This window comes from Myotis daubentonii, chromosome 16, assembly GCF_963259705.1.
Source record: "Myotis daubentonii chromosome 16, mMyoDau2.1, whole genome shotgun sequence".
Classification (NCBI taxonomy): Eukaryota; Metazoa; Chordata; class Mammalia; order Chiroptera; family Vespertilionidae; genus Myotis; species Myotis daubentonii.
Window position 1 is genome coordinate 39,539,944 of NC_081855.1, and position 27,182 is coordinate 39,567,125.

General features: G+C 44.4%; 1 protein-coding gene across 1 annotated transcript in view; it reads right to left on the bottom strand.

Moving 5' to 3' along the window:
* PITPNC1 (phosphatidylinositol transfer protein cytoplasmic 1) overlaps positions 1-27,182 on the bottom strand; it is a 212,696-nt gene that overhangs the window by 33,154 nt on the left and 152,360 nt on the right. The window contains exon 6 of the mRNA XM_059670032.1: positions 4,088-4,183. Within this exon, the coding sequence (XP_059526015.1) occupies positions 4,088-4,183 (96 nt within the window). The remainder of the gene's footprint in view (positions 1-4,087; positions 4,184-27,182) is intronic.

Below are 27,182 nucleotides of genomic sequence, written 5' to 3' on the forward strand. Positions count from 1 at the left end.
ACCAAGAGGTTCTAGTGCAGTGGTTCTCAACCTTGGCTGCACATTAGAATCACCTGGGAATCTTTTTAAAATCCTGATTTCTGGGCCTCGTCCTCCGGAAATTCTGTTTCTTTGTTACTAATGTTGTGGCCTCACCCCATAACAAAGAAGCAGAATTTCCGGAGGATGAGGCCCAGAAATCAGGATTTTAAAAAGATTCCCAGGTGATTCTAATGTGCAGCCAAGGTTGAGAACCACTGTTCTAGTGAGACAAAGAGGTTCTAGGGAGCCAAAGCTCGGGCCCTGGATGTGCACAGGAAAGAGCAGTCCTGGAAAAGGAGAATATGGAGAGCACTGGGCTAGGCGTCAGCTGATACCGAGCCTCCAGTGACCTTCTGTCTCCTTGGTTAGTGGTGGCACCAGGGCCACCAGGCAGAGGGCACCAGCGGAAAATTCCCAGCTCTGGTCACCTTATGGAGAGAGGCATTCTTGATTGTGTAGCTCGGAGGTTACCAAGGAGAAATGGAAAAAGAAAAAAGTGCTTTAATCCCCTTCTGTGGTCTGGACGGTGGTGTGAGTGACAGGAGCTGGGTGGAGAGGACTGACCTAGATAACCCTGGTCCAGATCCATAAGCATCAGAAACCTCAGATTCAGCCACTGGCACCATAGTTTTCTCCCCAGAAAGTGCGATCCTACTTATGATTCTGACATAGTCAAGTTACAAAGAGGGATTGAAAGAAAAAAATGGGTAAAGCTGTATGCCTCAGATTAAAAAGAAAAAAGGAAAGGAACTCTGATTCACAACTGTTAGCTTGCTGGCAACCAATTCATTTTCTCGGATGGCGCTCGCTCTGAGGCTGTGGCTGCTGGAAGGGAAAACAAAGGCCCTGGCTTTCACTCATTCATTCAACAACCGTTTCGTGAGCGTCTGCCATGTGCCAGCGCTGTGCCAGCTGGTGAGGCACGGTGATAAAGACAACAGCCCTTGTCTTCATGGAGCTGTTGACATAACTGTGAGCTAGCATGAGCTAGCATGACCTGGAAACCACAGACCAGAAATGCGCTGACAGTGGGTGGGGTGTGGGATGCTCAGGAGGGCCCACGGGAGAGGTCACGTTTGAGCTGGCCTCTGAAGAGGAATGAGTGGATGCTTCCCAGGGGAGTGGCCCAGAGGCAGGGAGGACAGAGGAGTGGAGAAGGCAGAGGGCCATGCTAAGAGACGGGGCTTCCTCCCAGCCTCCAGGGGGTTTTACTCAGAATATGACAAGGTCAGCCCGACCAGTGTGGCTCAGTGGTTGATCGTTGACCTATAAAGCAGGAGGTCACAGTTTGATTCCCGGTCAGGGTACATACCCGAGTTGTGGGCTCGATCCCCAATGTGGGGCGAGCAGGAGGCAGCTGATCAGTGAAATTCATCAATGTTTCTCTCTCTCTATCCCTGTCCCTTCCTCTCTCTAAAATCAATACAAACGTATTTTTTAAAAAGGCATGCTATTGCACTTGAACAAAATAAAATCTAAGTGTCTTAACACAGCCCCATCCCCCTATCCAGTCTCCCTTGCACCACTGTTCCTTGTTTCCACTGCCACCATGCTGGCTGCCTTCTGATTCCTCATTCGTGCCACCTCAGGGTCCCACACATGCTGCTACCTCTTCTGAAGCACTATCCCCCAGCTCTTTCCGTCCTGTGGGTCTCGGCATGTCACTTCCTGCAGTCCATTTTTCCTGATTCCATTCTTTTACGCTCTGTTTCCCTGTGTGTACTCATTATTATTACTTTACTGTTTGGCTCCCCGGCTAGATTGGAAGTGTTCTGAGGGAAGGGACCCTCAGTGCCTCTTCTGCCCATAGCCATGTTACCATCTTAATACTGTATGTCACACTCACTGAATATTTATTGGATGAATGACTATTCTCCTCTCATTGCCTTGGTCAAACTGCATCCAGAAAAGAATACTAAGACCCAGAGAAATGAATGATTGTGAAGCAAGAAGTCCAAGTTCCTGGAATGTCTGTGTCGATGAAAACAAGCCTCCCAGTGGTGGTTCTTGGAGCACGAAGCACAGGGAAATGAGTCAGGCACCGCTGATCAGAAAGGAAACTGGCTGATTTCCTCATTAGTATTCCACACTTGTCCTAAGACTTTCCACGAACCGGGAGGGAACTCCCAGAGTAACAGGCAGGCCCACCCCAAAGCAATTGAAGAGGAAGAGCTGAAATTAGTTTTCTGGCAACACTGCTGTTTGGGAAGGCTCGAGCTCCCAAGAGGCCAGATGTTCAGGAAGGACAGTAGCACCCCAAGGCCCAAAGAGCCACGGGAGTGACGGGGCAACAGCCCCACCCATGTGTTGCACGATGCTCTGCACATCGCTGAAGCCCCACAGTATTGGTGAACTTGATGTGAAACCACAGAAACGGCTCCTCCGTGCCGTGAGACAGGGAGGCCAGGTTTCTCCTTCTCGGCATGCGACACAGAGAGCATCTCACCCTGTTTTTCTGAAAACTCACGAGCGTGGCTGGCTGCAGAGTGTACTATAAATGGATGGCTCAGCCTTGGACCAGAACCGAGAACAAGTCACATCACAGCCTCGGCTGCGGAGTCACACCTACAATTAAGCAGCTGGCTCGGCATTTGCTACCCTCAGGTTAGACCTTTATATCCAAACGAATCCCCAAATGTGAAGGCAACAAAACAAACCCCGAACCACACTGGGAGCCCAGTTTGTGCAGCGGTGGGATTTATTCCTAACGGGTTTATTTATTGTGTCTTAAATCAGCCTTAATGAATCTGCGAGAAGAGTTTCAAGGTTCACATGTTATGGCTCAAGGACGAGCCTGGGGCCCTGAGTCCAAACACATTGTGATTGGCTGCATGTTGCTAAACAACAGAAACAGCCCTGCATCCGCTGTCCTTGCAGGGCTGGGCCTTATTTACAAGGGGATCACCCGAGTGCCTTCTGCAGCCATCGATAAAGCACTCACGGGGTATAAACGATGGCTTGCACCCACAGTCAAGTGAAAAGGTTGGGCTGAGGCGAGCAATGGAATCTATTAGGGTAGAGGCTGTAGAGAAGGTAGTCTCTTGAATTTATTCTCAGTCAAGACAAAAAAAGGAGAAGCCCTATGAAAGTGCTTCCCGCGTGGAGAGAGAAAGGTTCCCTACTGACAGGTACTGCCCAAGCGCCAACATTCATTCAGAGGGGACTGAATGGGCATTTTCTGTGTGTCAGACCCCAAAGATACAAATAAAACACAGCCCCTCCCTCACGGATGGGGAGGCAGGTTATGCAGAAGCCTGGAAAAACAGGAAGCCAGAAGTAAATGCTGCTTTTTGTTTTAAATCCTCACACAAGCATATGTTTATTGACTTTAAAGAGAGAGAGGAAGGGGGGAAAAAAAGAGAAAAAGAAAGGAAGAGAAACATCGATATTCGATTGGTTGCCTCCCATACACGCCTTGACCTGGGATCAAACCTGCAACCTTTTTTGGGGTACAGGTATGACACCCCAACCAACAGCCACCCAGCTGGGGCAGTAACTGCCACTTTTTGTTTTGTTTTCTTTTTTAAATCCTCACCCAAGGATATTTTTTTCCTATTGAGAATGGAAGGGAGAGAGAGAGAGACAGAGAGAAACACCAATGTGAGAAAGACACATCGATTGGTTGCCTCCCGCATGCCTCCAACAGGGCCAGGAGCCTGCAACCGAGATACGTGCCCTTGGCTGGAATCGAACCCAGGGCCTTTCAGCCCACAGGCTGATGCTCAACCCACTGAGTCAAACCGGCTACGGCAGTAACTGTTCTTTTTTTAAGAAAGACCAGTATGTTGGGTAAGTTTAGCCTTGTGAATATTTTTCTGCCCAGAATGATGGCAGAATTGGGGAGATAGGAAGACTACACTGCAATTGTGTGGCAGCCAGGGCCAATGGTGGGCCCTGAGGAGGCGGGATTTCATGTTGAGACATGCCATTAAGAATCCAGCAAAATGTGAAACCAGACTAAATCAACACAAAGACAGAGGGCAGTCTCCAGGTTATGGTGGACTTAATAATTCTTGTTGAAGGAATGAATGAATTTCTTCCACATGTCATCCCGTCTATTGCTCACCTCAGACTCTTTGTAGTAACGTTCTGGAATTTCATCGCAGGCAATATCAATAAAGCAAACTTCTCTCTCGAGGTCTTTGGCTTCGCTGTCAAAAATCTGAAAGAGCAGAGCAAGAGATCAAAGGTTAGTGATACCAGGTGATAGCTTCAAGGTGCCCGCTGGCAGAATTACAACCCACAGAGCATCTTCACGTGGCTCGGTGCCCCTGGCTAGTGCCTTCCAGGGCCTCAGAACTCGCAGGAATCATGAAAGGCTTTTATTCACTGCTTGTGTTTGTCACATCAGAGGCAGGTGCAGCATCAATCACCACTGGGTAGAAGAAAATAAAGGTTGTTTTTAGAAGTTCAAGACTGAAGACATAAATCTCTTTCCAAAATGATGTCTGCTGAACAGGGGGAGTGAAGAGGCTAAAAAGGATCTGGCTAGATATGAGACATAAAGCGGTAATACAGCCAAGGATTTAGGGAATTTAAAAATGTGGGGTTTTTTTTTCATTAAAATGTTTATATCTACCTAATTTCACAAGAATACACGCTCACTGTAGAAAATATAGATAAACAGAAGAAAGTAGAGATCTGGGTAACAACCCAGTTACCCAGGGATACACATGGGATTATTCTTGATCATGTAAGAGCATGGTTTCCTTGGTACACAGAGGGGTAGGAAGGTAGAACCTTGAAAAGATACTGAGATGACTTCCCGCCAGTCTACTTTAGGTTTCATGGCCCACAATGACCATCACTTGCAAATAAATATGTAAGACAGCCACATATACAGATATACATTTTAGTGGAAAGATTACATTCCTCTAGTTTTTCCAATTGCCATCTTTCTAGGCTAAAGTGATCACCTTCCCAGCCCTTCTGAAGGATCTGAAGGATGGTAAACAAATTAAGTTTGCAAAACCACTTCATCGTTGCTGGTTTTAACTATCCTCCCCTACCTCCGCCCCCGCCCCCATTTTCACAGTTGAGCTAATTCCAGCAGGGGAACCATCCGTTAACACTAATTAAATCTGATTCTTCAGAAGGGAATGAAATATTTGGGAAGAACAGGGTGGTTGATGCCTAAGAACATTGTCTTGACACAAATTTGGTGCCTATTAATAACATCATCTCCCAGGAGGGCAACTGCAGGCCTCTTTGCATGCTACGCTCTCCCTGCTTTGCTTCTCAAGTTTAAACGATTAGTCCTTTCCAAAAGCTTTCGGAATAATGTTGGTGCTGGTAATTATCCTCCAAGTCTGCTGTTCGCTCTGTTGCTAATTTTCTCCTAAAACGCTTGGAGACTGGACTCTTTCAGATTTGTTCAAGGAGATTAATCCCATGGTCTGACCTGACGTGGCCACTGCATTTTCCTTAGAGGCAGAGAAAGACTGGCTCCTGGATCAGCTCTGATCCCTTCCACTGCCATGGAGAGCCAGATGCTTCGGGACACGCCCACAGTGGTTGGGAGCGACAGGTGGACTGCTTAGGAATGAGAGAGGCAGTGGGGAAACAAGTTCAAGGCCGAGTGGAGAAATACACTGTGGGATGAAATATTGGGTCTTAGGTTGTTTGTGTGAGTGCTTTCCCTCTCCCTTTCATGCACGAGTCTCTTTTAAGTGTGTGCCAAGAGAAGAAAGACTCGTATCTCATTAAGACAACAAACCAACTTGGAATCCCCCAGAGGGAAATGAGCTTCTGGAGAGTAAATTACAAAAGAAGTGAGAAGTTGGACATTTATTGGTGGTAAAAACTTAGGGGACTGAAAGAAGGGGACATAAATAGGGGCTAAGATAGTTATTGACGGATTATATGGCTTTTCCTACTTTAATTCAAACATTTTTGACCGCCCATTATAGCAGTTATCAGATCGTTGCCTCTCAGCTCCAAGTTTACCCTTTGGTCTCTGCTTGGAGATAATAGCCTGGACCCTGCAAGCACTTCTTTGTAGCAAGTACAACATTAAGCCATGTACTCAGGCACTCTGCAAGAAGAAGGGGGCTTCTCTTTCTAGTTTGGATCTTACTCCTTCCTTGGGTATTTCTTCTCCCTTAGGAAGAGAGTATTACTATTCCCAATTTGCAGATGAGAAAACCAAGGCTCAAAGAACTAAAGAGCTTTGCCCGAGGTCACACAGCCAGTCAGCAGGGAAGCTCCTATTCAGGGCAAGTCTCCAGCCTTCACCACTAGGCTCTGCCCACTCTTGATAAAAGGCTGCCTTTTGGCACTCAATCGAGAAGATATCTATCAGTCAAAAGCGCTTCCTGCTTCTTTCCAGAAAAATGAAATTGGAATCTGGTTTTCCTACTGCTATTTATAAAACATATGTCCCCAAAGACTTGGAGCTCTTCTTCTGGTTGTTGAGTAGCAAATGCTGCAGTAGAATCTATGTAGGGACCCTTTGGTTCAAACTCTGGTCTTCTTCATTACTGTGACACTTAACTTTTGCATCACAGTCAATGAAATACCAAGCACCTTTGCACTAAACCTTTCAGGGTGGGGTTCCCACCGCCTGAACAAAGCCACAAAAAATCACTTTGAGGACCTCAACATCCTCTTCAGGTTCCAAATGATAAAAAGTCATAATTTCTAATAAACAACTAGTCTCCCAATGATTAGAGATTTTAGGAGATGCTCTTAAGTTCTCATTAAGTACCTGCTGAATTAATGGAAGGCATTACTTTCTGCTTTCCAAAGAGGGATCTATGGCAGGAATACTGAGTGCTAACTGATGTTAGTTTCCTTTCATAAGCCTGAGTTCTATTTCCTTGTTTGTAAGCACCCTACCTTTTCATGATTCCCAAAATAGGGCTCAACGTAGAGTGGAAACCTACTGTATTGGGTCCTATATCGGGAATCAGGGGATCTGAGTTTGAATTCAGTTCTCTCCTCTGTATAACCTTGGGCAAAGCCCTGCATCTCCGCAGGTTCTCCATGTCCTCATCTGCGAAATGAAAGGCTTAGTCTAGATCAGTGATGGCGAACCTATGGCACGCGTCACCTCTGACACGCGAACTCATTTTCTTGGTTGATTTCTCTTTGTTAAATGGCATTTAAATATATAAAACAAATATCAAAAATATAAATCTTTGTTTTACTATGGTTGCAAATATAAAAAAAATGTCTATATGTGACATGGCACCAGAGTTAAGTTAGGGTTTTTCAAAATGCTGACGCGCCGAGCTCAAAAGTTTCGCCATCACTGCTCTAGATGGATGGTGTCAGGGATTTGTGGAATATCCTGGAATTGTAGCCAGAATTTGGGCAGGTGCGTATTTTGGAGAGACTGACCGCTTTCATATGATTATGAGAGATCTGTGACCCCAGTGAGGTTGGGATTGAGTGACCCAGATCACCACTAATATTCTTTAAAGTGTCTGTGATGTTGAAGTGTCTGAGTCATGTCATCTCCCAAGTCTTGCTCTTGGCTCAGTCCCTCTCTGCCCCTTTCCCCCACAGCCAGCTGACTTGGGTGGTGCAGAGAGGGGCTGCGACAGGGAAATGGGAAGTGGGGGTGGTCAAGATATAGTGTAACAGTCTAATCTTCATGCTCAGTTTAGGGCCTGATCCAGAATTAAGCCAACACTGTTAGACACAGACAGAGGCTTGGGCAAGCCTCTGGGGAAAACAGCATGAGTAAGTATTCATCTCAGTTTCCCCAGTGGCAGCAACAGCAGCTGCCAGAACTCTGGTCCAACCACCACCTGTTTGAGTAGGAGATCTGCTGAGATAGTGTCAGGACAAGATGCATCTTGTTGGTACATCATCAAGTCAAATGATGCCAGGATTGCACCTGACACAGGTGTTATGCACCTTCAGGCCTCAGGCAGAACCCATTTCCTTCTGAGATGGCAGCTGGGTTTGGGAGTTCATTGTGGTACTTTCCCTTATCCTCTACAGCAGTGGTTCTCAACCTTCTGGCCCTTTAAATACAGTTCCTCATGTTGTGACCCAACCATAAAATTATTTTCGTTGCTACTTCATAACTGTAATGTTGCTACTGTTATGAATCGTAATGTAAATATCTGATATGCAGGATGGTCTTAGGCGACCCCTGTGAAAGGGTCGTTCGACTGCCAAAGGGGTCGCGACCCACAGGTTGAGAACCACTGCTCTACAGTAACGCTCCCATCTTTGGTTATTTATCAGACATGCCCCCCTACGGATCATCTGCAATGGATTTCAGGGCCAATCTGGTTGGCTCTCCTTCCCCACCCCAACTCCCCCAGGCAATGAACACTCCATAGACACACTCCTTTTAATATGAACTGAGCAGTACTACCAGGAGAAGGCAAGTCTCCCAAGTAAATACTATCTTACAGAGTCCAAAATGAAAAGGGAGTAGTTTTCCCTTTTTTGTAAAGTATTACGAACATTAAATATCAAGTGCCTTTAAAACCTTCATGCAGCTTGACCTAGTAAGCTTAAGCTTTGAGAATTTATCTTAAGAATATTAAGGGCAAGCATTATGCACAAAGATGTTCACGGCAACATTATTGTTTTAAAAAGCAGAGAGAGAGAGAAGCAAGCAAGCAGCTTAAATATCCTAGTATGGGAGAATGGCCAAGGAAATGATGATAAATCCATTTGATGAACTATTATGTAGCCATTAATAACTCCATCCTCAAAAAAGATTTTCCCAGAGGGTAAACATGGGGTGGGGGGGATGGAGAAAGGGAGATGCCCCACATTTAATGCAGGAAAATGCTGAGTCGTGAGGTCATAAATCAGGAGAAAGGTGCATTGATAGATAATGGACTGTGCTTTAACAACGAACTAGACTTCTTCCTTGGACAAGAGTGTCTTTCTAGATTTTGTGATCTCTCTTGTTTTGCTTCTAGATGTTTCTAACTTTTGTGATCTCTCTTGTTACAGCCCATCGAGGGAGACCATTGTGTCCGATGGCTCTTCAGAAATCCACAATCCTGGAACTCAAGAGATTGGGCAGCCCCTTTTTCTCTATAATAGTAACTTGTGGTTTCAGATCCAAGTTTAGATGGGAACTCTCCGTACTTTTTGCACAATTTTTCCATAAACTTAAAACTGCTCTAAAAAAAAGTCTATTATTAAAATAAAAAAAAAATTGATGGGGGCAGGGAGAGATCCAAGCTTAGGAGCTGTGTGGATTTTATCTTCCTGCCATCTGCCCAAGTTACCAAGGATGCACGGTAGGGGTGGTTGATTAGTAGGGATTTTGAGAAATAAAATCTCATCTTGTTTTATGCTTCAGATATGATTAAAGGGATAGAGAATCCCAACTAAGCCACTGTTCTACCCTCACTTTATTTCACTGCACTTGGGAGGTCTCAGGGGGAAGCAATTGACTAAGACATACCAACAAAGAATTCAGCAAGCAGGCATGCTGGAAGCAGGATTATTGTTTTAATAATGCTTTCATCTTAATGCTCTGGATTTGTAAAGTGGCCACTGGCTTGGTGGAGAGCAGGGGTTAATACACTAGGCTTATGGGGCTAGAGTTGGCTCATGACTTATTGATTATTATCTTGTAGAAGCATATCTGGTAGGGAGGGCCTCAAAAGCACTTATGGTAGGTAAAAAAAAAATTCCAAGTTAATGACAAAGTAAACCATCATTTTATTAACCCCATTACTACTGGTATTCTCACCCAGAACATTGTCACGCCTGCACAATTCGATTGTGACTGTTTCATACATATGTGCGCTCTATGATCCAACCCAAGAGCATGCAATGTTGCCACTAAGATGGAGATAGAGAAGGATGGTCTTCTTGGGTCTCTTTAAAAACATTTCTGCTTCTGTTTTACCCACCGGAATAGAGATGTGGGTAACTGTTATTTGTTCTGAAGATGGAATTACGTAAGACGGTGTTCTGAAGAGAAGCGACTAGGTACCCAGCAATCAATAACTCAGCAAATATTTATTAGGCACCTACTATGTGCTCAACACTGTGCCTCTTAAAATATGTGAGATAAGGGCCACTCAAGGAGGACCTTGATTTTATAGAGAAGACCTTTCCCTTTCTCCACCCGCCTCCAAGGCTGCAGAAAATTCAAAAACAACATACAGAAACCTGATGGCAACAGCAGAGACAGGACAGGGGTGATGTAGGGATGACGTAGGGCGATGCTTGCCAGTCAAGTTCAGGATAAAAAGCTGCCGCTAAATGCACCCGGAGAAGAACAGCAGGATAAAAGAGGGAAGGGTGCCTGGGACACTGGCAGGATGGCCTCAGGGTAGAGCGCACAACAAAGTGAGTCTGAATTCATAGCACGACCCCTCTGAGGGAAGGGACACTCCTTTCTAGTCCAGAATCTGTGTCGAGACAGAGCCCCAGGAAACCAGAGAGGGTTGAGAACCATTTTGTGCCACGACCCAAGGTCCACGCAGGGAACAATGGAGGACCCTGGCTCATTTGGGTGAATTGAGGGTGAGGAAGAACGTTCAAGAGCCAGTAATCAGTGTGACATGATGACCGATGAGAAAGAGACTCTGATTGGAGAAATGATGCTCTAGTAAGGTGCTCCAGGTCATGGCAACTAATTAAGAAAACTACAGAAAAGCCCATTATGGCAACGCAGAGGGTCACAATGCTATCGCTCCATCCATTTACTAAAAAGGCTTTTAGGGCACAAATACGCTTCTCAGTGACATTTCGGAGGGCTGCTGTCACAAGGATCTTTCTTTTCATTGGCTTGGTCTGATTCTGGGACAGAGCAGCCTCCATCCGAATCCTTCTTCTGGGGCCGTAGCCCCCATTGGACATACAGCCTGTGTCAGGCCGGCCACACTTCACATGGACACGTGTGGGTCCTGGCACCTGACGTGCTGTATGGTTTTCCCCGCAGCAGGATCAATACGCTTCCTAAAATAAACCTCAGCAGCTGAGCTTAAAATAGTTTCAATTTCTCCCAGTTCCTTCTTCTGTCACTTCGCAGGGTGGTCTCTGGGAACTAGAACTGCTGGTTTTCTCAAGGTGAGGCGTCGATATTTAGCCTGGACGCGCTGTAGGCTGGCTCTGGGACAGCCTGGCGCTGGGTCCGCCTGCAGTGGCCTCAGTGTTTGGGGTTGGCCATGGCAAGGCAGCTCTGATCCCCGTCCTCCCCTTACACCTCTTTTGAGCCTGCACAGTGACGCCTCTGCACAGAGAGGCAGGGCTCCTGACACGGAAAAATCACTGGTACTTGCTTTTCCCTGAGAAGCCACTACCTCAGCCTGGAGGGGAGAGAATAAAACACTGAGATAGATGGCTTGCTGAGGCCTGCGGTGGGGAGGCCACACTGGGAAGTCAAAAGACAGGAGTGTGACAAGAAGGCTGCCAGGGTGTCCAGGGCCTTGTTCTCCTTCCAGCTCGTTCCCAGCATGCCTCTCTGGGCAGAACAGTGGGATGGGCACCAGCCCCAAACCACTTAAGAACCAGGATAGATATTACATCAACTGTCAGAAAAAAAACAAAATAAAGGAACAGATTGTTACATTTTCCACATAGGGTTTTGTTTGTTTGTTTGTTTTTAATGATACATTTTCTTTCTTTTTTAAAAAAATATATTTTTACTGATTACAGAGAGGAAGGGAGAGGGAGAGAGGACAGAGTATCAATAAATGAGAGAGAACCATAGATCGGCTGCCTCCTGCATGCCCCCCACTGGGGATTGAGCCCACAACCTGGGCAAGTGCCCCTGACTGGAAAGGAACCCGGGACCCCTACCCACTGAGCCAAACTGGCTAGGGCCAGGTAGGTTGTTTTTTGTTTGGTTTTCCCCCCGCTGCAAGAGTTGGTTCTAAATATCAACCAAGACTAAGTTGGGGAACTCTGAGAGGCCTCCTAGTTGAGCTCCACAGACCTGGCCCAGGCAGCCAACTGGAAGGTTCTAGAAGGAGCTCCCAGGCGTGGGCAAAATAGACTTGGGTCAGCAGGTGGGAGAGGTTGGCCTCCTGAGCTCTCCTCAAGGTGGAGGCATGACTAGGCCAGAGACCCCGGATAGGCCTGTCCCTTCGGTTCCCAGGGAGGAGGAGCCTGCGGCCTCATTCCTCCCTGTTCAGACCAGCCCTCAAAGGCATAGCCATGGGTCAACTCTGGGCTGTCCTTCATGTCATTCTAATGTAGCGACCTTTTCTCTTCTCTTTTCCCCTTATCACCGTACTCCTGCATCATGGAAAACAGAGTTATTAGCAAATGGTAGAGAGGAAACAGTCTGGTGCTGATGAGCTGGACTCCAGGCAGCAGACCTGGGTTTGAGACCAGGCTGTGCTGATCGGCTGGGTGACCTGGGTGTGCTGCCGAGCACAGTCGGACCTCACTCCTCTCATCTGTGAAGTACGAGCAGCATCTTCCCTCACTGGGCAGTGGTGAGGACTCAGTGACCCAGAGAAGATGAAGCCCACTTCATTTTGACCTGGCCATGGTAAGCGCTTGTCCATTAGATGTTAGTCTTATGGGGGTGGGGGAGGGGATCACTGAATTGATCACAGGGTGGGCACTCATTGTTAAGGTCTGAATCACATTTCATTGTATGGCTGTCACATAAATGAACCAATCTCACTGTTAAATGTTTAAGACCTTTCCTTTTTTTTCTTCACTGTCTTTTCTCTTTATCATGCTGTTTATATTACAGCAAATACCTATAATAAAATGTTAATCACTGATTATTAATTACTAACAAATCTCCTGTTTACCCCAGATACTTTTCCTGATTTCCAGGTCTTTTGATAACAACTGACTATGGGACACTAATCTCTGGTTTTTCTCAAAATCAGTTTCTTCAAAACTACACTCATCATCTCAACCCTTACCCTTTGGTCTGAGTTGGTTCCTCCTCTTGTGGGCCTTTAGCATCTGAGGTAGAAACTTGGGGCTTGCCCTAGGCCAGTGGTCGGCAAACTGCGGCTCTCGAGCCACATGCGGCTCTTTGGCCCCTGGAGTGTGGCTCTTCCTAAGCCTTAGGAGTACCCTAATTAAGTTAATAACAATGTACCTACCTATGTAGTTTGAGTTTAAAAAATGTGGCTCTCAAAAGAAATTTCAATCGTTGTACTGTTGATATTTGGCTCTGTTGACTAATGAGTTTGCTGACCGCTGGCCTAGGCTCTTATTTTGTTCTCATTCTCTTATTGGGTCAGACACAGAGTCCTGTTAATTCCACCACTGCATCTTCCCCATCCATCTCCCTGACAGACCTCACCTGGACAGCTGCAGGACCCCAACCTCCCTTTCTCTTCACTCTAGTTTCCACACTCCATCCATCCATCCATCCACCCACCCATCCATCCACACCCACCCATGAACTTTTCTTTCCAATATGCTAGGTTGGTTTCTTCACCACCTCTGGAACATATCAGTTTCTGGTGGCAAGAGCACAGCCCAGAAGTCAAAATATCTGGTTCTACTCCTGCCTCGATGACTTATGTGTTATGTGGCCAGAGAAACTCCTCCGCGTCTCCACTGGAAGTGAGTTCTGTGCGTGACCTGCCTCATTAGGACCAGGTAAAGGGTGTGAAGGTAGTATGGAAACTCCAAAATGCTATACAAGCTTATGGAATTAGTACATTTGCCTCCACCTTTCAACTCACACTGCCTAGGGTGTTTTCCTTTCTCTTTTCCTTGCTCCAGGTATGCCCTGCTCAGCCCTCTGAGCATCAGGCTTTCTAACAACTCACTGTTTCAGCCTTCCACACCCTGGCTCTTGCTCCTCCTCTTGCTCTGAAGGCTTTTCCCCACCCAACCCATCTGTCTGGGTCACACCAACTCACCTTTCAAGGTTATGGTCTCTGCCACACCTTTCCCGATTGATTACCTTTTAGTAAAGCAACAATATACTGTATATAGTGACTATGAATTCATTTTGGGGCATAATATTTGGTTATGGTTAAAATCTTGGGTTCCCAGAGATCCATGCCTATCTCCTTGATGGAACTGCTAGAGGAACAATGCCTCTAAGAAGTAGTTTGTCCCTGTTCTTGCTAAATTAGAGGGTCACAAGTCATTAACACTCTAGGGAAGGTTCAATCTTCCCACTTCAGGGTTTTGAAATCTCCCCAACTAAAGCTCAATCTAGCAAGTGACAACAGACTCACCATGAGTTTTGGTTTAAAATACATTTTTCGCCTGGCCAGTGTGGTTCAGTGGTTGAACATCGACCCATGAACCAAGAGGTCGCTGGTTTGATTCTTGGTCAAGGCACATGCCTGGATTGTGGGCTCGACCCCCAGTGGGGGCAAGCAGGAGGCAGCCGATCGGTGATGTTTCTCATCATTGATGTCTCTATCTCCCCATTTCTCTCCATTCCTCTCTAAAATCAATAAAAACATATTTAAAAACTGCATTTCTCTATCAAGCTGCCACACGGAAGATGAAATAAAATTGACGGTGACAGCAAGTCTTTCATTTAATTGGATTGTGCACAACTGGACTAAGAGCTTTAGTAAAAAGATGGCCATTGCCCAGGTCCCATTAAACACAGCACCATGAGCATATCTGGCCCCAAGGGTAGTGGTGAATATGCTATACAATGGATATATCTCATCGATTGGTGCATCCTTCACACTGTATTTTAATATTTCCTATATAATTGAAGTTCAACATTTAATTTTTTAATTTTTTTGCTGTTGTTGAACTGAACTGTTGGGCTAATACCTTCAACTTTCAGTTTTAACATTAGCATTGTCTGCTGGTTCATTTTGTTGTCTGCCAGCAGATGACTGACATCTTGGTAGCCAACAAGTGGTAGCAGATGTCAAAATTTAGGAAAAATTTCTGTGAGAAAAAAGAATTGAGAAAAATCCCATCCACTAAATTTCCTTCTTCCTGCAAATTAGGAAACATAATTGTAAAGTTTAATTTTAGGGGTGAATCCCTTGGAGCAAAGAATAGTTTGCGAATCATGCCTCAATAACAGTGACAAGAGCCGGAGGGGGAACTTAAGATCCTTGTACAGAACATGCCCTTCCAGCATGTTCTAAACAGCACTTCTGCACTTTAATTTGCACAAAATCACCTGGGGAACTTGCTAAAATGTCGGTCCTGGTTCAGGGAATCTGAAGTAGGGCCTGAGATTCTAGTAAGGCCCCAGGGGATGCTGATGCTAAAGGTTCTGTAAACATCTGATATTTTGGGGAATAGAAACTTAAGGCTGGGAATCCAGAATAAAGAAACTGCAGAATGGAATCCCACCCTAGCAATGGAAGCCACTGTGAAATCAGATTTGGGGTTTAAATGGATCCCCGCACAAGGCTCTGTGGGAAATAGGTTTAGTAAGAGATTGTTCTAGAAAAGAGATAAGGACCTTAACTAAGGCAGCAGTAGTTGAAATGGAGAAGATAGGATGGATGCGAAATTCCACCCAAATGGAATTCCCAACAGGCAAATGGAGGCAGGGGATTTGGCTCCTTTTCCTTAATCCAATCAGACTGACTTCTGCTCTGAAGGATCCTGTTAGGGCTTCCTGAGCAGTCAGTAGAAGTTAAGAGGGCCAGTTTGGAAGTGCACTGTTGCCTCCACTCTGGGATTTTTCCTGTTGCCCCTCAGGGTGACTTTTCATCAGCCTTCATTCCTTCTCCAGGGCTAGACAAACATGGCAGCCTGAGCCTCTGCCCGCCCCCTTGCACTGGACCCCCAACACCAGCTGCACGATGAACACAGCTTGGAAAAACTGAAGGAGGCCAACGTCTCCCCAAAGTCAGAAAATAGAACAGGGAAGTCACACAGTGTGGGGAAAGGACGAAAGTCCACAAAGACCCAGTATTCTGGCCAAAGACGCATAGTCTGCACCTTATCATGAGAACACAAACAGGAAAACCCAAGCGTGAGTGGCATCTGCACAACATGGCTGTACTTTCCAACACGTCAGTGTCATGGAACATGGATGAAAGGAGCCCAAAGAAAGTGACAGCTAAATGCAATGTATGTGCCTACACTGGAACATGAATCACGAAGGTTTCTCACTGCTATTCCCCATAAGCAATTGGCAAAACGTAAATATGACTCTATCAGATCCTAGTATTGCATCAATGTTAAATTTCCAGAGCTTAGTCATTGCACTATGGTTACGAAAGGAAAAGTCCTTGTTCTTAGGTCTTGGATGTGGAAGTATTGAACGGTGAAGATGTCTGCAACTAATTCTCAAAGGGTTCTGGGAAAATATGCTAATATTTATGGAGAGAGAGGGAGAGGCAAAGCAGATGCAGAAAAAGGTTAACAACGGGTGAATCCAGAATCACTGTATTATTTTTGCAACTTCTCTGTAGGTTTGACATTTTTTAAAATAAAAAATTTAAAAGAAGGTCACAAGACATTGCTGGTTTGGCAAAAGCAGCTAAAATGCCAGAAGCAAATCCTGAGCAGGGCAACTGGGCACATCATCCAGTCTTGAGAGTCACTTGCAACAGAGATGCTCTGACCCTCTGTGGTGGTCAGTGCCATGTGACCTGGGACAGAGGGTGGACATTGAAAGTTCTCTTGGAAAATGCTACCTTGGTTCCACTGCATCATGTAACTCCTGGGACTGGTCCCCTCTCTGGAAATCTGAAGGGAGCAGTTTGATAGACAGGCACTGTCTTGTAAGAGTTCTTCCTGGATCCCGTAATGATGCTCCATCATTCCAGGGAGTGGGTGCCACTGGCATCCAATCACTGCATACGTCTCTCACTCAGTTCCATAGGGCAAGCAGGTAGCACCTGATTTTTGCCCTAACAGTGCTTCCTCCAACTCCAAGTGGAAAATGGGCCTTGATGATCATTATTTCTCCTCTGCTGGAGGTAATGCACCCATTCTGCGCATGGACCAACCAAGGACAGCAGAGTGGGGCCGGCTGCCTGGGTTTCTGCAGAGCCATTTTAAAGGCAAGCAATAGCCAAGTTTCCAGACAGACGATGGTTTGTTTCTAGGCTTATCTGGACATCCCAGAACAATCTGATGGAGGGTTGCTAAGCAAGAATTCTTTTGCACCTTTCCTTCTTTTTTCTGGTCTTTCTTTCTCTCTCCCTTATTATTATTATTTAATGAAAAGGAAAAGGAAAAAAAAAACCAAACACCTTTCCTGGCCCAGAGCCTAAAATCTCTTCTTGTGATGCTAATCTCTCCTCCCTGATTCCCAGCCACCGCTGTTGGCTCGGTGCCTGTTTAATAATCGTGGTTGCTGATAGCAGGTTGTGTCAGCGTCTCCATTACGAAGCTCAGCTTTAAAAGTGTTCCTGAGATGGTCATACAGTCAGTGTTCCAGGCAACGGGTCCTTACCCCACGCCTGGTCACCCAGGTGTGGACCAGGTATCACCAGCCTGCATTTACAAACCTCATCTCTCAAGGCCACTTGGCCTATAAGGGTGCTCCATTAGAGCTTTTAGGGAAAGCCAATTTTCTGTACGAGGCTTCATTCAGTAAGCATCTCTTTGAAGGCATCTGAATTTGAGTCTGAGTAAAAAACAGTTAAGAAAAAGAGAGCCCTGCCCGGTGTGGCTCAGTTGGTTGAGTGTCGTCCCGTGCACTCAAAAGAAAATATTTTTGTCTCTTTACTCTCCTCATTTCTCTTCACCCCAGTTTTCTGTGATTTATGCAAGACTTGTTTACATACCAAAGTCTTTTCAACCAAACTACTAACTAATTCCATTTGTCACCTATTGCCCATTGTTTCTTGAACTCAGCCAGGATAGGGCAGAAGCTTCCATCACTGACACGTCCCACGGGCCCACTCTGACCACAGGATCTGCTTCATGGCAGCTGAAGTGGAGTGTGGAAAGAGCAAAGAACACACGATTAATAGTGTATTCTTAATTGTCTGACCTTAAACATCTCTCAACAGCAGAGCATAATAACGTCCACCTTAAAATGTTAACTGAAATAATATATAGCAGATGCTCTCAACTCTAAATGTATTGTGCTTTGGTACGGGTCCCTAACAGGAACTCCCTGAGTGCCTGCTGAATTCACTTCATTTCCTGATAACCGCAGGGGGCATTTTTCTGTCTGGCACTGGAGTAGTTTTCCCACCTGGTTTGAAGAGCTGTCTTCCTGCCCATTACTTATTATTTTATTGTCCATGATGACTCCCAGGCACAACCCACAACAAATACAAGGACTTACTGGACTGCCGTCACTAGCCGCTAACATAGTTCAGAGGGATGACAGAAATAAAGAGCCACGCATGCAATGTCTCCTAACTAAAACCTTCAGTAAGAAAAGATTGGGAGATTCTCTGGATAAATATGCAAAACAGCGGAAGATCACAATAAACCCCGTGAGGACTCTCTGCATCAGGGGCAAGGTCTGTCTCCAGGCTGGAGGGCGGCTGCCAGTTGGCATGTGCCCAAGGTCTTGCAGACTATGGAAAATCCATAAACAGTTTAGGACAAAGACTTTTGCAGAGAGGCCTCTCCCTCACGTGGTGAGATGTGCTGAGGAGTTTGGCTGTGGATATTTTCAGATGTCCTCTGGCACTTGACCTCGGCCGAGGAAGGCACATGCGGACCAAAAGGTGGGTAAAATAAATCAATCAGACATTGGGCTCCAGGAACAGAATTCTCGATTCAATTTTGCTCCTGTCAAGGTTTATCTTTAGCCTCATTTTATTTTTAACTTTGCCTTTTTGCCGTTGGGTCTCTGGGGCCAGTCTCTTTCCTATCATGGTGTTTCTACCCAGATCCTCTTTCTCTCCAAATCTGATCATTTCATTCCCTTCTGATGTGCCATGAGTATCCTGGCTACCATCCTCACCCTCTAAGGTGGGGTATCTAACTTGAGCCAGGCTCAAGATGGCCCAGCTCTATCCTTCCACTCACATTTGAAAATGCACACAAACTGAAGACATGTTTGAAAAGCCATTTTCCATTTCAAGATTATTTCCAGCCCTATAAAACTTGGGAGGAGAACAAACAAACAAACTTGACATTGCTTCAGTAACACGGGAAGGATTATTTCTCTTTGTTCACTATGAAAATTTAAACCTTTAGCCAGGCTTTCAAAACTCAGGTAGCAGATTCCACATGCAGTTTTATAATTCCATTTTTAGAACCGAATATAGCATATTAATTACATGAGAGCTCCTGCACCGAGGCCAAACTAAGCTAGAATCAAGTCCCAGGTCGGCTGCTTGCCAGCTCTGACCTTGTGAGACCACAGGCTCTCATTAAACCTCAGTTCTCAGCTGGAGAGCAGGAATAATCATAGTTGTGAGGACTTGGTAAGATCACAGCTATAGACGGGTTAGCAGGATGCTACACTCGTGCTCAGTAAATATTCCTGCCAATATCCATCTTGTTATCATCATTATCACTAGCCGACAGCCACATCATTATCATCACTGTTACTTTCCACTTATTTTTTGTTAATCCTTCCTCACCAGAGGATATTTTTTCCTATTGACTTTTTAGAGAGAGTAGAAGGGAGGGGGAGAGACAGAGAAACATCTATGTGAGAGAGACCCACTGATTGGTTGCCTCTTGCACATGCCCGACTGGGGCTGGGGATTGAGACCGCAAACCAAGGTATGTGCCCTTGACCAGAATTGAACCTGTGATCCTTCAGTCCGTGGGCCAATGCTCTAACCACTGAGAAAACCAGTTAGGGCTCCTTGCCCACTCTTGAAGAAATTACTTTCTAGCTGGGGCCTGCTGGTTTACCTTCTATGCTCTTTGCCTTCCTGTGGCTGAGGGGCATAAGAGAGCCTGATTGCTCCACCTGTACTTCGCAAAAGGGCCATTAGATGGGGCCCTGCCATCATTACCCAGCAAAGCAGTCAACACCCAGCTCTCATGGTTTGGCTCATGTGTGTGATAAGCTGGGTCACTTGCATGAAGTAGAGATGTACTACTCCTTCAGAACACACAGCTCAGCACTGAAAAAGCAGCATATTCAGAATCCCCTTCTAGAAAATAATGATAGACTCCTTGGGAGAAAATTCCTAGAGATTAGGGGTCACTTGTAGAATGAGTGCACTTCTGGGTCCCTCCTCTTTCCAGGATCATGCTTTCTAGCCACAAGGCCTCATTGCTGAAGGGTGCTATTTACAGACCCCCAATCTGGAGCCCTGGCCCGTCAATTCACAAAAGGCTTGAACTTAAGGTTCTGCTTTACCCCATCTCATGTCCATATCTTTGTGATCTCAGTTTCCACATGGACAATGCCATAGGCCTAAATCCTTTTCCCCTTTTCTTCCAATGACCTTCACCTCTATTATACTTTCTACCCACTTCCTCCTAAGCCCCACCCTGGTCTCGAATCTCCTGGAATTATTCCACCTTGGAAATCTGAAAACTTAAGTTACTTATTCTCCAATCTCAACTCAATTTGCTCACTCTCACTCCCAGGACGCCTTCTTTGTGACCTTGCTGAGCTCTCCAATCCCAAGAGCCGCCACTGGGCTCCAACGCTCATTCTGACCTTCACTTACTCGCTCAATTTTTTTTATACCCTGCTAAACCCACCCTGAAAACAAATCCTGAATCAATTCAGCCACATCTGCATGCTTCAAAGAACAGCTGGGACAATGACACAGTTACTTTCGCTGGTGCTATTAACTCATTCAAAATTTCCCAAATCACCTGACTGCCAAACCTTTTAAGCAATCCTTTTACTCTTGGGAGGTGGTTCCCTCATCCATTTCCCACACAGGTTTATCAATGACCTTCATTCTCCTCCATAACCCCTCCTCTGTCTCCTTTCCTGCTCCTCCTTCCCCTTCCTGGAGACACATCCTTCCATGCCCCGCCCTCTACCCTTCCCTCCGATCTTGGAGGTTCATGAAGACCATTCTTTCTCTGATTTCCAGGAGCAGGCCCTTTTCTACTTTCAAATTTTCACTTTCCTGCTGGCAACTTCCTCTTAGGATCTCACAGCCAAGAGTTAATGTAAAGGTAAATTTATCAACTGATAGGCCCACATTTGTTTTTGTATCTCATGTCTTTCCCTGGTTCACTTTTTAAATACATCCCTTCATTAACTTATTGCATCTATTGTTGCTAATCAGAAGGCCACGGTCAGGGTTATTATTGTCCCGTCGTATGTGATCTGTCTTTCCTCTGAAGTACCTTTCAAGAGCTTCGAAAAAAATCTTTAATACTCTGCAATTTCATTACAATGAGACTATGTATGAATTTATCTGGTATGTCTACCTCCTTAGTATTAGAGTGATCTTAGCAGGTGGCCAGCCTGCTAGGAGTGAAATCCTACCACTCAGCTGTGTAAACTTGGGCAAGTTACACATATTCTCTCTTTTATAATATGTTCACATCTAAAATGCTTTTATCTCAAGGTTATTAGAGAATTAATGAGTTAATACAAAGACAGCACATAGAATGGTGGAACATAAGGGCTCAATAAGTGTTGGGCATTACTATTATTCAAAGTATACTTCTGAAAAAAAAAACAAAAAAAAAACAACAACAACAACAACAAAAAACCCCCACAAAGTATACTTCTGATCTGAGTTTTCATGGCTCTCTTCAATTGTATTTTTTATTTTTAAAAATAATTTTGATTGATTTGAGAGAGAGAAGGAGAGGGGAGAGAGAAAAATATTGATGTGAAATATCGATTGGTTGCCTCCTGCATGTGTCCTGCAACCTGGGCATGTGTCCTGACCAGGAATGGAACCTTTTGGTGCAGGGCATGATGCTCCAACCACTGAGAAACACTGGCCAGGACTCATCAATTTTAGAAAGTTCTCCACTTTTATCATTTCAAATTGCTTTTCTGCCTTTATTGTATTTTCTGCTGCTATGAGATAACCATATGGCAACTCTCAACTCTCAATTATTAATAGCCAATACATTTAGCTATCTATTTTTTTAAATTCTTTATATTTCTGAGCTATGAAACGGGTTGTATCTCTCAATACTGTTTTCCAATTCACTATCCTTTTAGCTGTGTCTAGAGTTTATTTTATCTCTGGAGTTTTTCCTTTTAGTGCCTCAGCTCCCAAATTTTTAACTGCTTCTTTTTTAAATCCTCAGTTCTTGTATTATTTTAATTTAGATTTGGTTTCTTAATTTCTCATTCTTTAAAAACGGACAAATTTCCTTATTTTTCCCTTTGAGCAGCACAAACATGTTATTTTTATCAGATCTATCTATGAAATTATTTCCTTTGCATTCATGTTCTGATTATTGATCATATTGGCGATCTTTCTTAATAATTGGTTTGTGGGATTTTTTTTGAGTAGGAAGCTTTCTTCCTTTCTCTGTCTTTCTCCGTCTCCACTCTCTCCCTCACCCCTTGCATCAATCTTTAGGTTTTACAGTTGCCTTCCAAGGGCAAAACCAGTACTCTAAGCCATGGCCACGGAGCCGTCACAGGAGATTCTTTCAGCCTCCTTTTACCAGTGGAGGAGTCCCATCCCAGCCTCTTGCTTTAAACAGTGGGCCTCACTGTGGTCTCTATTTTGCATGGAGCACTTCTACTCCCATATTAACACTTGCTTGTCCCCCAACTCAGACTCCAGCCACTCCATGTACTCCATTCTCCTGGGGTTCTGTCCTGCTTTTGATCCATGAACCTAGCTGTATCACTTTGTTTTTTCTCTTGCTGTACTTTATCTGGCCTTGCTATGTGTTTGGAACAGAGGAGATGTGTCAGAACGTGAACTTGTTTTCTTCCAAGAGGGGAAGTCTTCCACAGGCTTCTCCCCTCAACCCCGAGTCCCTTTCTGATGCAATTCCTCCCCTTCCTTTCAGAGCCAAGCATTTCCGAATTCTTTTTTTGGTACACTGCAAGCTGGGTTCTGCCCCACCATCTCACTCCTTTTCATAAAGGTCACTGATGGCTTTCTTATTGCTCAATCCCACAGGACCTTTCAAAGCCTACGTTCCTGAACTATGTGGCTATTATCATTGTTGACATTTTCCTCCTTGGCTTTCTCTCTTTCCTGTGCCTCTGCACTCCCCTGCATTCCAATTCCCCTCCTACCTTCCAGGGGGCTCCCTCCCATCCATCTTTGCGGATGCTCTTCCACTTCCTTCCCCTTGAATGCTGCTGTTCCCATAGGTTCCACCCTCACCCTTTTCTCTTTACCCTTCGCACATCCTTTAGGCAACATCTTCTATTCTTATGGCTTCACACTACTCTTGCTTTATGACTTCTTTATCTCTAGGTCTCGGCTTTAGATTTATATATTCAGTTTCTTACTGGTTATTTTCACTAAATTTCCCATGAGCACGTCATACTCAACCAGACAAAAAGCGAACTCATCAACTTCTCCGAAACCACTCAAAAATATTCCTTGTCTTGGTGGCACTACCACCAATCCCTGACAAAAACCTGAATTATCCCAGACCCCTGAGCCAGTTGTCCCATTCCATCTCTAAATCTAGTTAGGCACCAATGTATCGCCTTCTTTCTAATTAATCTTCTCTCTATTTCTATTTTGGGCTGCATTTTGTCTCACTGGATCTACTGCTGGTCTCCTGTTCCCTCAACTAGTCTCTCCCTGCATCACAACCCTGTCTTTCTTTCCAGTTGCCTCCTCCATCCTCTGTTCACTGTATACCTACCACTTTATGCAGCAATGGTTTAGACTTGCCTGCCCAAGCTGATGACTCCTCAGACCAACTAGATGTCCAACAAATGTTTCTTTCTTTTAGTATTAAAACTTATCATATATTTTCAATAATCTAAATAGTATAACTACTATTATGACTAATAGCATTAGCAGACAGGTAAGTATAATCAAACAATTGGTTTCTGATTTCAATATCAATCCATAGGTATACAAGCCTTGTTGATATCTTAGGATAGCTGTGTACATCTGATATTGGCAGCTTCTCATCCTCAAGAAGTTTTTGGTGTTCATTGTAGGCAAAAGCAAGTGTCAGAGACAGGGATAAATGCCATTTGTGGTTAAGTGCAAGATAAAGTCTCTTCCAATGAGTGTATTTGATGTCCTTTCCAATAAAAAAAAATCTCCAGGTGGCAATGATCTTTAAAGTCTTTGTCTCCAGAGATTTTACTATTAGAATGGCCACAATCCAAAACACTGACAACACTAAATGCTGACAAAAATGTGGAGCAACAGGAGCTCTTATTTATTGCTGATTCCAGATGGATTCTACCCTCTATGCAATCATTGATTTGGTTCCAGATGGAGATCAGATATTTGAATGGCTTTACCTGTGCTCCTATAAACCTCGGTGGCAGGCTCAATACTGGTCAGGGTACACGCAGGAGGCAACGAAAAAAATGCCTCTTGTACAATGAATTAATGCACTATTGAGTTCGTCCTTTCCTTCCAATGCAAAATAAAGGGCTTCTCAGATTCTCACTGTAGAGCTAAGACAAAGGGATTGGGGAAGACAACTGATATTTATTAAACATCTCTTACCTATAGAATAGGTGGCTTATATCAATTGTTTGGATCAGAATATTCATTATCATTTTAAAATGGGATCAGGGGGATAAGAAAAATCCAAGGGGAAGAATCTTTAAAACGTAAGAATCTACTACACCTCTAGGGAATAACGAACACCACAGGAACAGTCTTGAAATCAGAAGACTTTACATTTTTGTCAATTTAGAATAATGGTTGGGAACATGAGTAAAACTAGGTCTGTGGAAAACAGCTCCAACTCCTCCATCTCTCAAGGTTGGTGCTGACTGCCCTTGAGACACTGTAGGACTCTTCAAGTGCATTACCTCAACTTTGCAACAGGAGAAACTTGTTCAAGTTCCTGAATGCTTGGCCCAATAAAAACACTTCTTGACTTTGTCCAATGTTACCGATAAAACCTGTTATCTGCAGGGGCACTGGCTTGGAATAAGATAAAGCATAGAGTTGGAAACATCCTTTCTGTTGGACATTCCTATTTGTACAAGTGTGTGATAATAACTTTTACCCACTGTACCTTTCATTCCTTAGTACCCCATGGTGTAGACTTTAACAGTGGATCCCAGAATACACAGTTTTTCAGGGGAGCTAGAGAACAAGTCTGACAAAAAACATAACTTTCAAAAATCAGTACTTAGCCTGGCTGGAGAGGCTCAGTGGCTGAGCATTAACCTACGAATCAGGGGGGGTCACAGTTTGATTCCCAGTCAGGAAACATGCCTGGGTAGTGGGCTCGATTCCCAGTGAGGGGTGTGCAGGAGGCAGCCGATCAACGATTCTCTCTCATCATTGATGTTTCTATCCCTCTCTCCTTCTCCCTTCCTCTCTTTGAAATCAATAAAAATATATTTTAAAAAAATCTGTACCCAGACGGAGTCACTAATTAATTTCTGATTCTTAATTGTATGAGAGAATGTTTTTTCCAAGGGTAAGATTTTTTGAATATAAGAACAAATCTTGGAGGAAATTATAGGAACACTTAGCTAAAGCAGAATATAAAGTCACCCTGAGTAGCACATTATTACTTTCATTTTTCTAAGAAGCAAAGTCATACCATGTGTGCAATGGTGTATCTGGTTTAACATTATCTATTTTAAGAGACCCAGATGGTTCTGAGCAAATCCAGCTGGGTGCTGAAAACAAGGCTTCACCCATAGATCAAAATTAAGGTACTAGAAAAATCAATCTTTCCAGTGTCCTTCATTCCTGAGAACCTTCCGTAATACATTTCATGTTTCATTTCAATATTTCACTCTAGTTTTGACATGCCAACCAAGGTGAAGCTGAGTTATAAACAAACTCCAACTCAAGGCAGATTGGTAATTTCCTCTGAGTGACAATAACACATTTCAGCACCAAATAGTCAATTATTCGGTTTCCCTGAGTATCTACTCCATGATGACATTTAGCTGATACTTTAAAACATGTATTTAGTAATAACCAGATTGGCATAGCTAAAGAAAATTAAAATCATTCCATATAATGGTCTGCATATTCCAAGGGTATTTCTGACCGTTTCTTTAAAGGGCTGGAACAAGATGAAATTTTCAGATGCAGCTCCGTGAGGTTTGTATTTAATAAAGTTTATGTAGCAAATGGCTGTGAAGTCTGAGGGACTATACACAGGCCTTCCAGAGATATTAGTGTGGGAAAACGATGTAACAGGTTAATATTGTGCAGGCAGAACTGCTATCAGTCTCAGAAGATCAAGTGCAGGATTTGGTGGGCAACAGTTGACACGCTGCTTGGAGAAAACACAGAGCCTGCACATGAGTAGAGTAAATAGAAGCAACACCTTCAGCGCATCAAAAGCAAAAAAACAAACAAAAAATCCTGCTTTGGAACCACATCTATTGGATTCATTAACTTCTTTTCCATAAGGCCAGCTTCCATCATCTCCTAGACCCACTTACTTTAAAGATTAAAAAGCAGGCGGAGACGTTGTGTCCTTGAAGATGTTTATCAGATAGACGGCATCCAGGGAATTTAGAGAGAAATCCTGGTTACCAAGATGAAGGCTCTGAACCTGTGAGCAGAGGAGACTCAACCGCTCCTGTTTCAGAGCTCTAGCATGTCATTGGCATTAACAGGAAGTCAGTCAGTGCCCTGGAAAAGTCAACTAACCTTCCAGGCCTGAATGACTGCATAGCTTATCAGTCAATGACTTTCCACTGGCAGAACCCAATGTTGATATGTTTTATGTTCACACTTTGTATGCAAACACTATTCAGGGCTTAAGTTCACTATCTAGAACCTCAGTGTCCTGTGCAGGAGGAAGTCTCATGGTGAATTCACTACCAGTTATGCCACCAAAAAAGAAAAATGATGCTACTTAAAATTGTATGATGGCATCAACTCTAACACGCAGTTCATTTTTAGAGTTGTTAAAATATGAAAAACAGTAGCCACCGTAGACGTTATGAACTATGGAAACACCAGTAACAGCCAGCATGTTGAGCACCTAATATGTGTACTAAGCACTGTTCTGAGCACTTTTCAGGATTAACACATCTAATCTTCACAGGTACCCAATGAGTAGAAACTCTTATTACACTCGTTTACAGAGAATGAAGTAACATGCCTTAACCAGCGGCTAAGCAGCTGACCCAGGAATCAAACCCAACTGGTCTGAACCTAGTGGGTGCAGCTTTTGTCCCTGCACCATTCTGCCTATATCCTGTTGATTACTGCCTTGGACCAGAGGCTGTCACCTCTTGGTGCCAAGATGTGTCAATCAGGATCCTCTACAAGTGAGTGAGACCGAAGGAAAGACTGGTTCTGAATTCAGAACTCTCAACTTCCAAGCAGAAGGCCACCAAGCAGGGG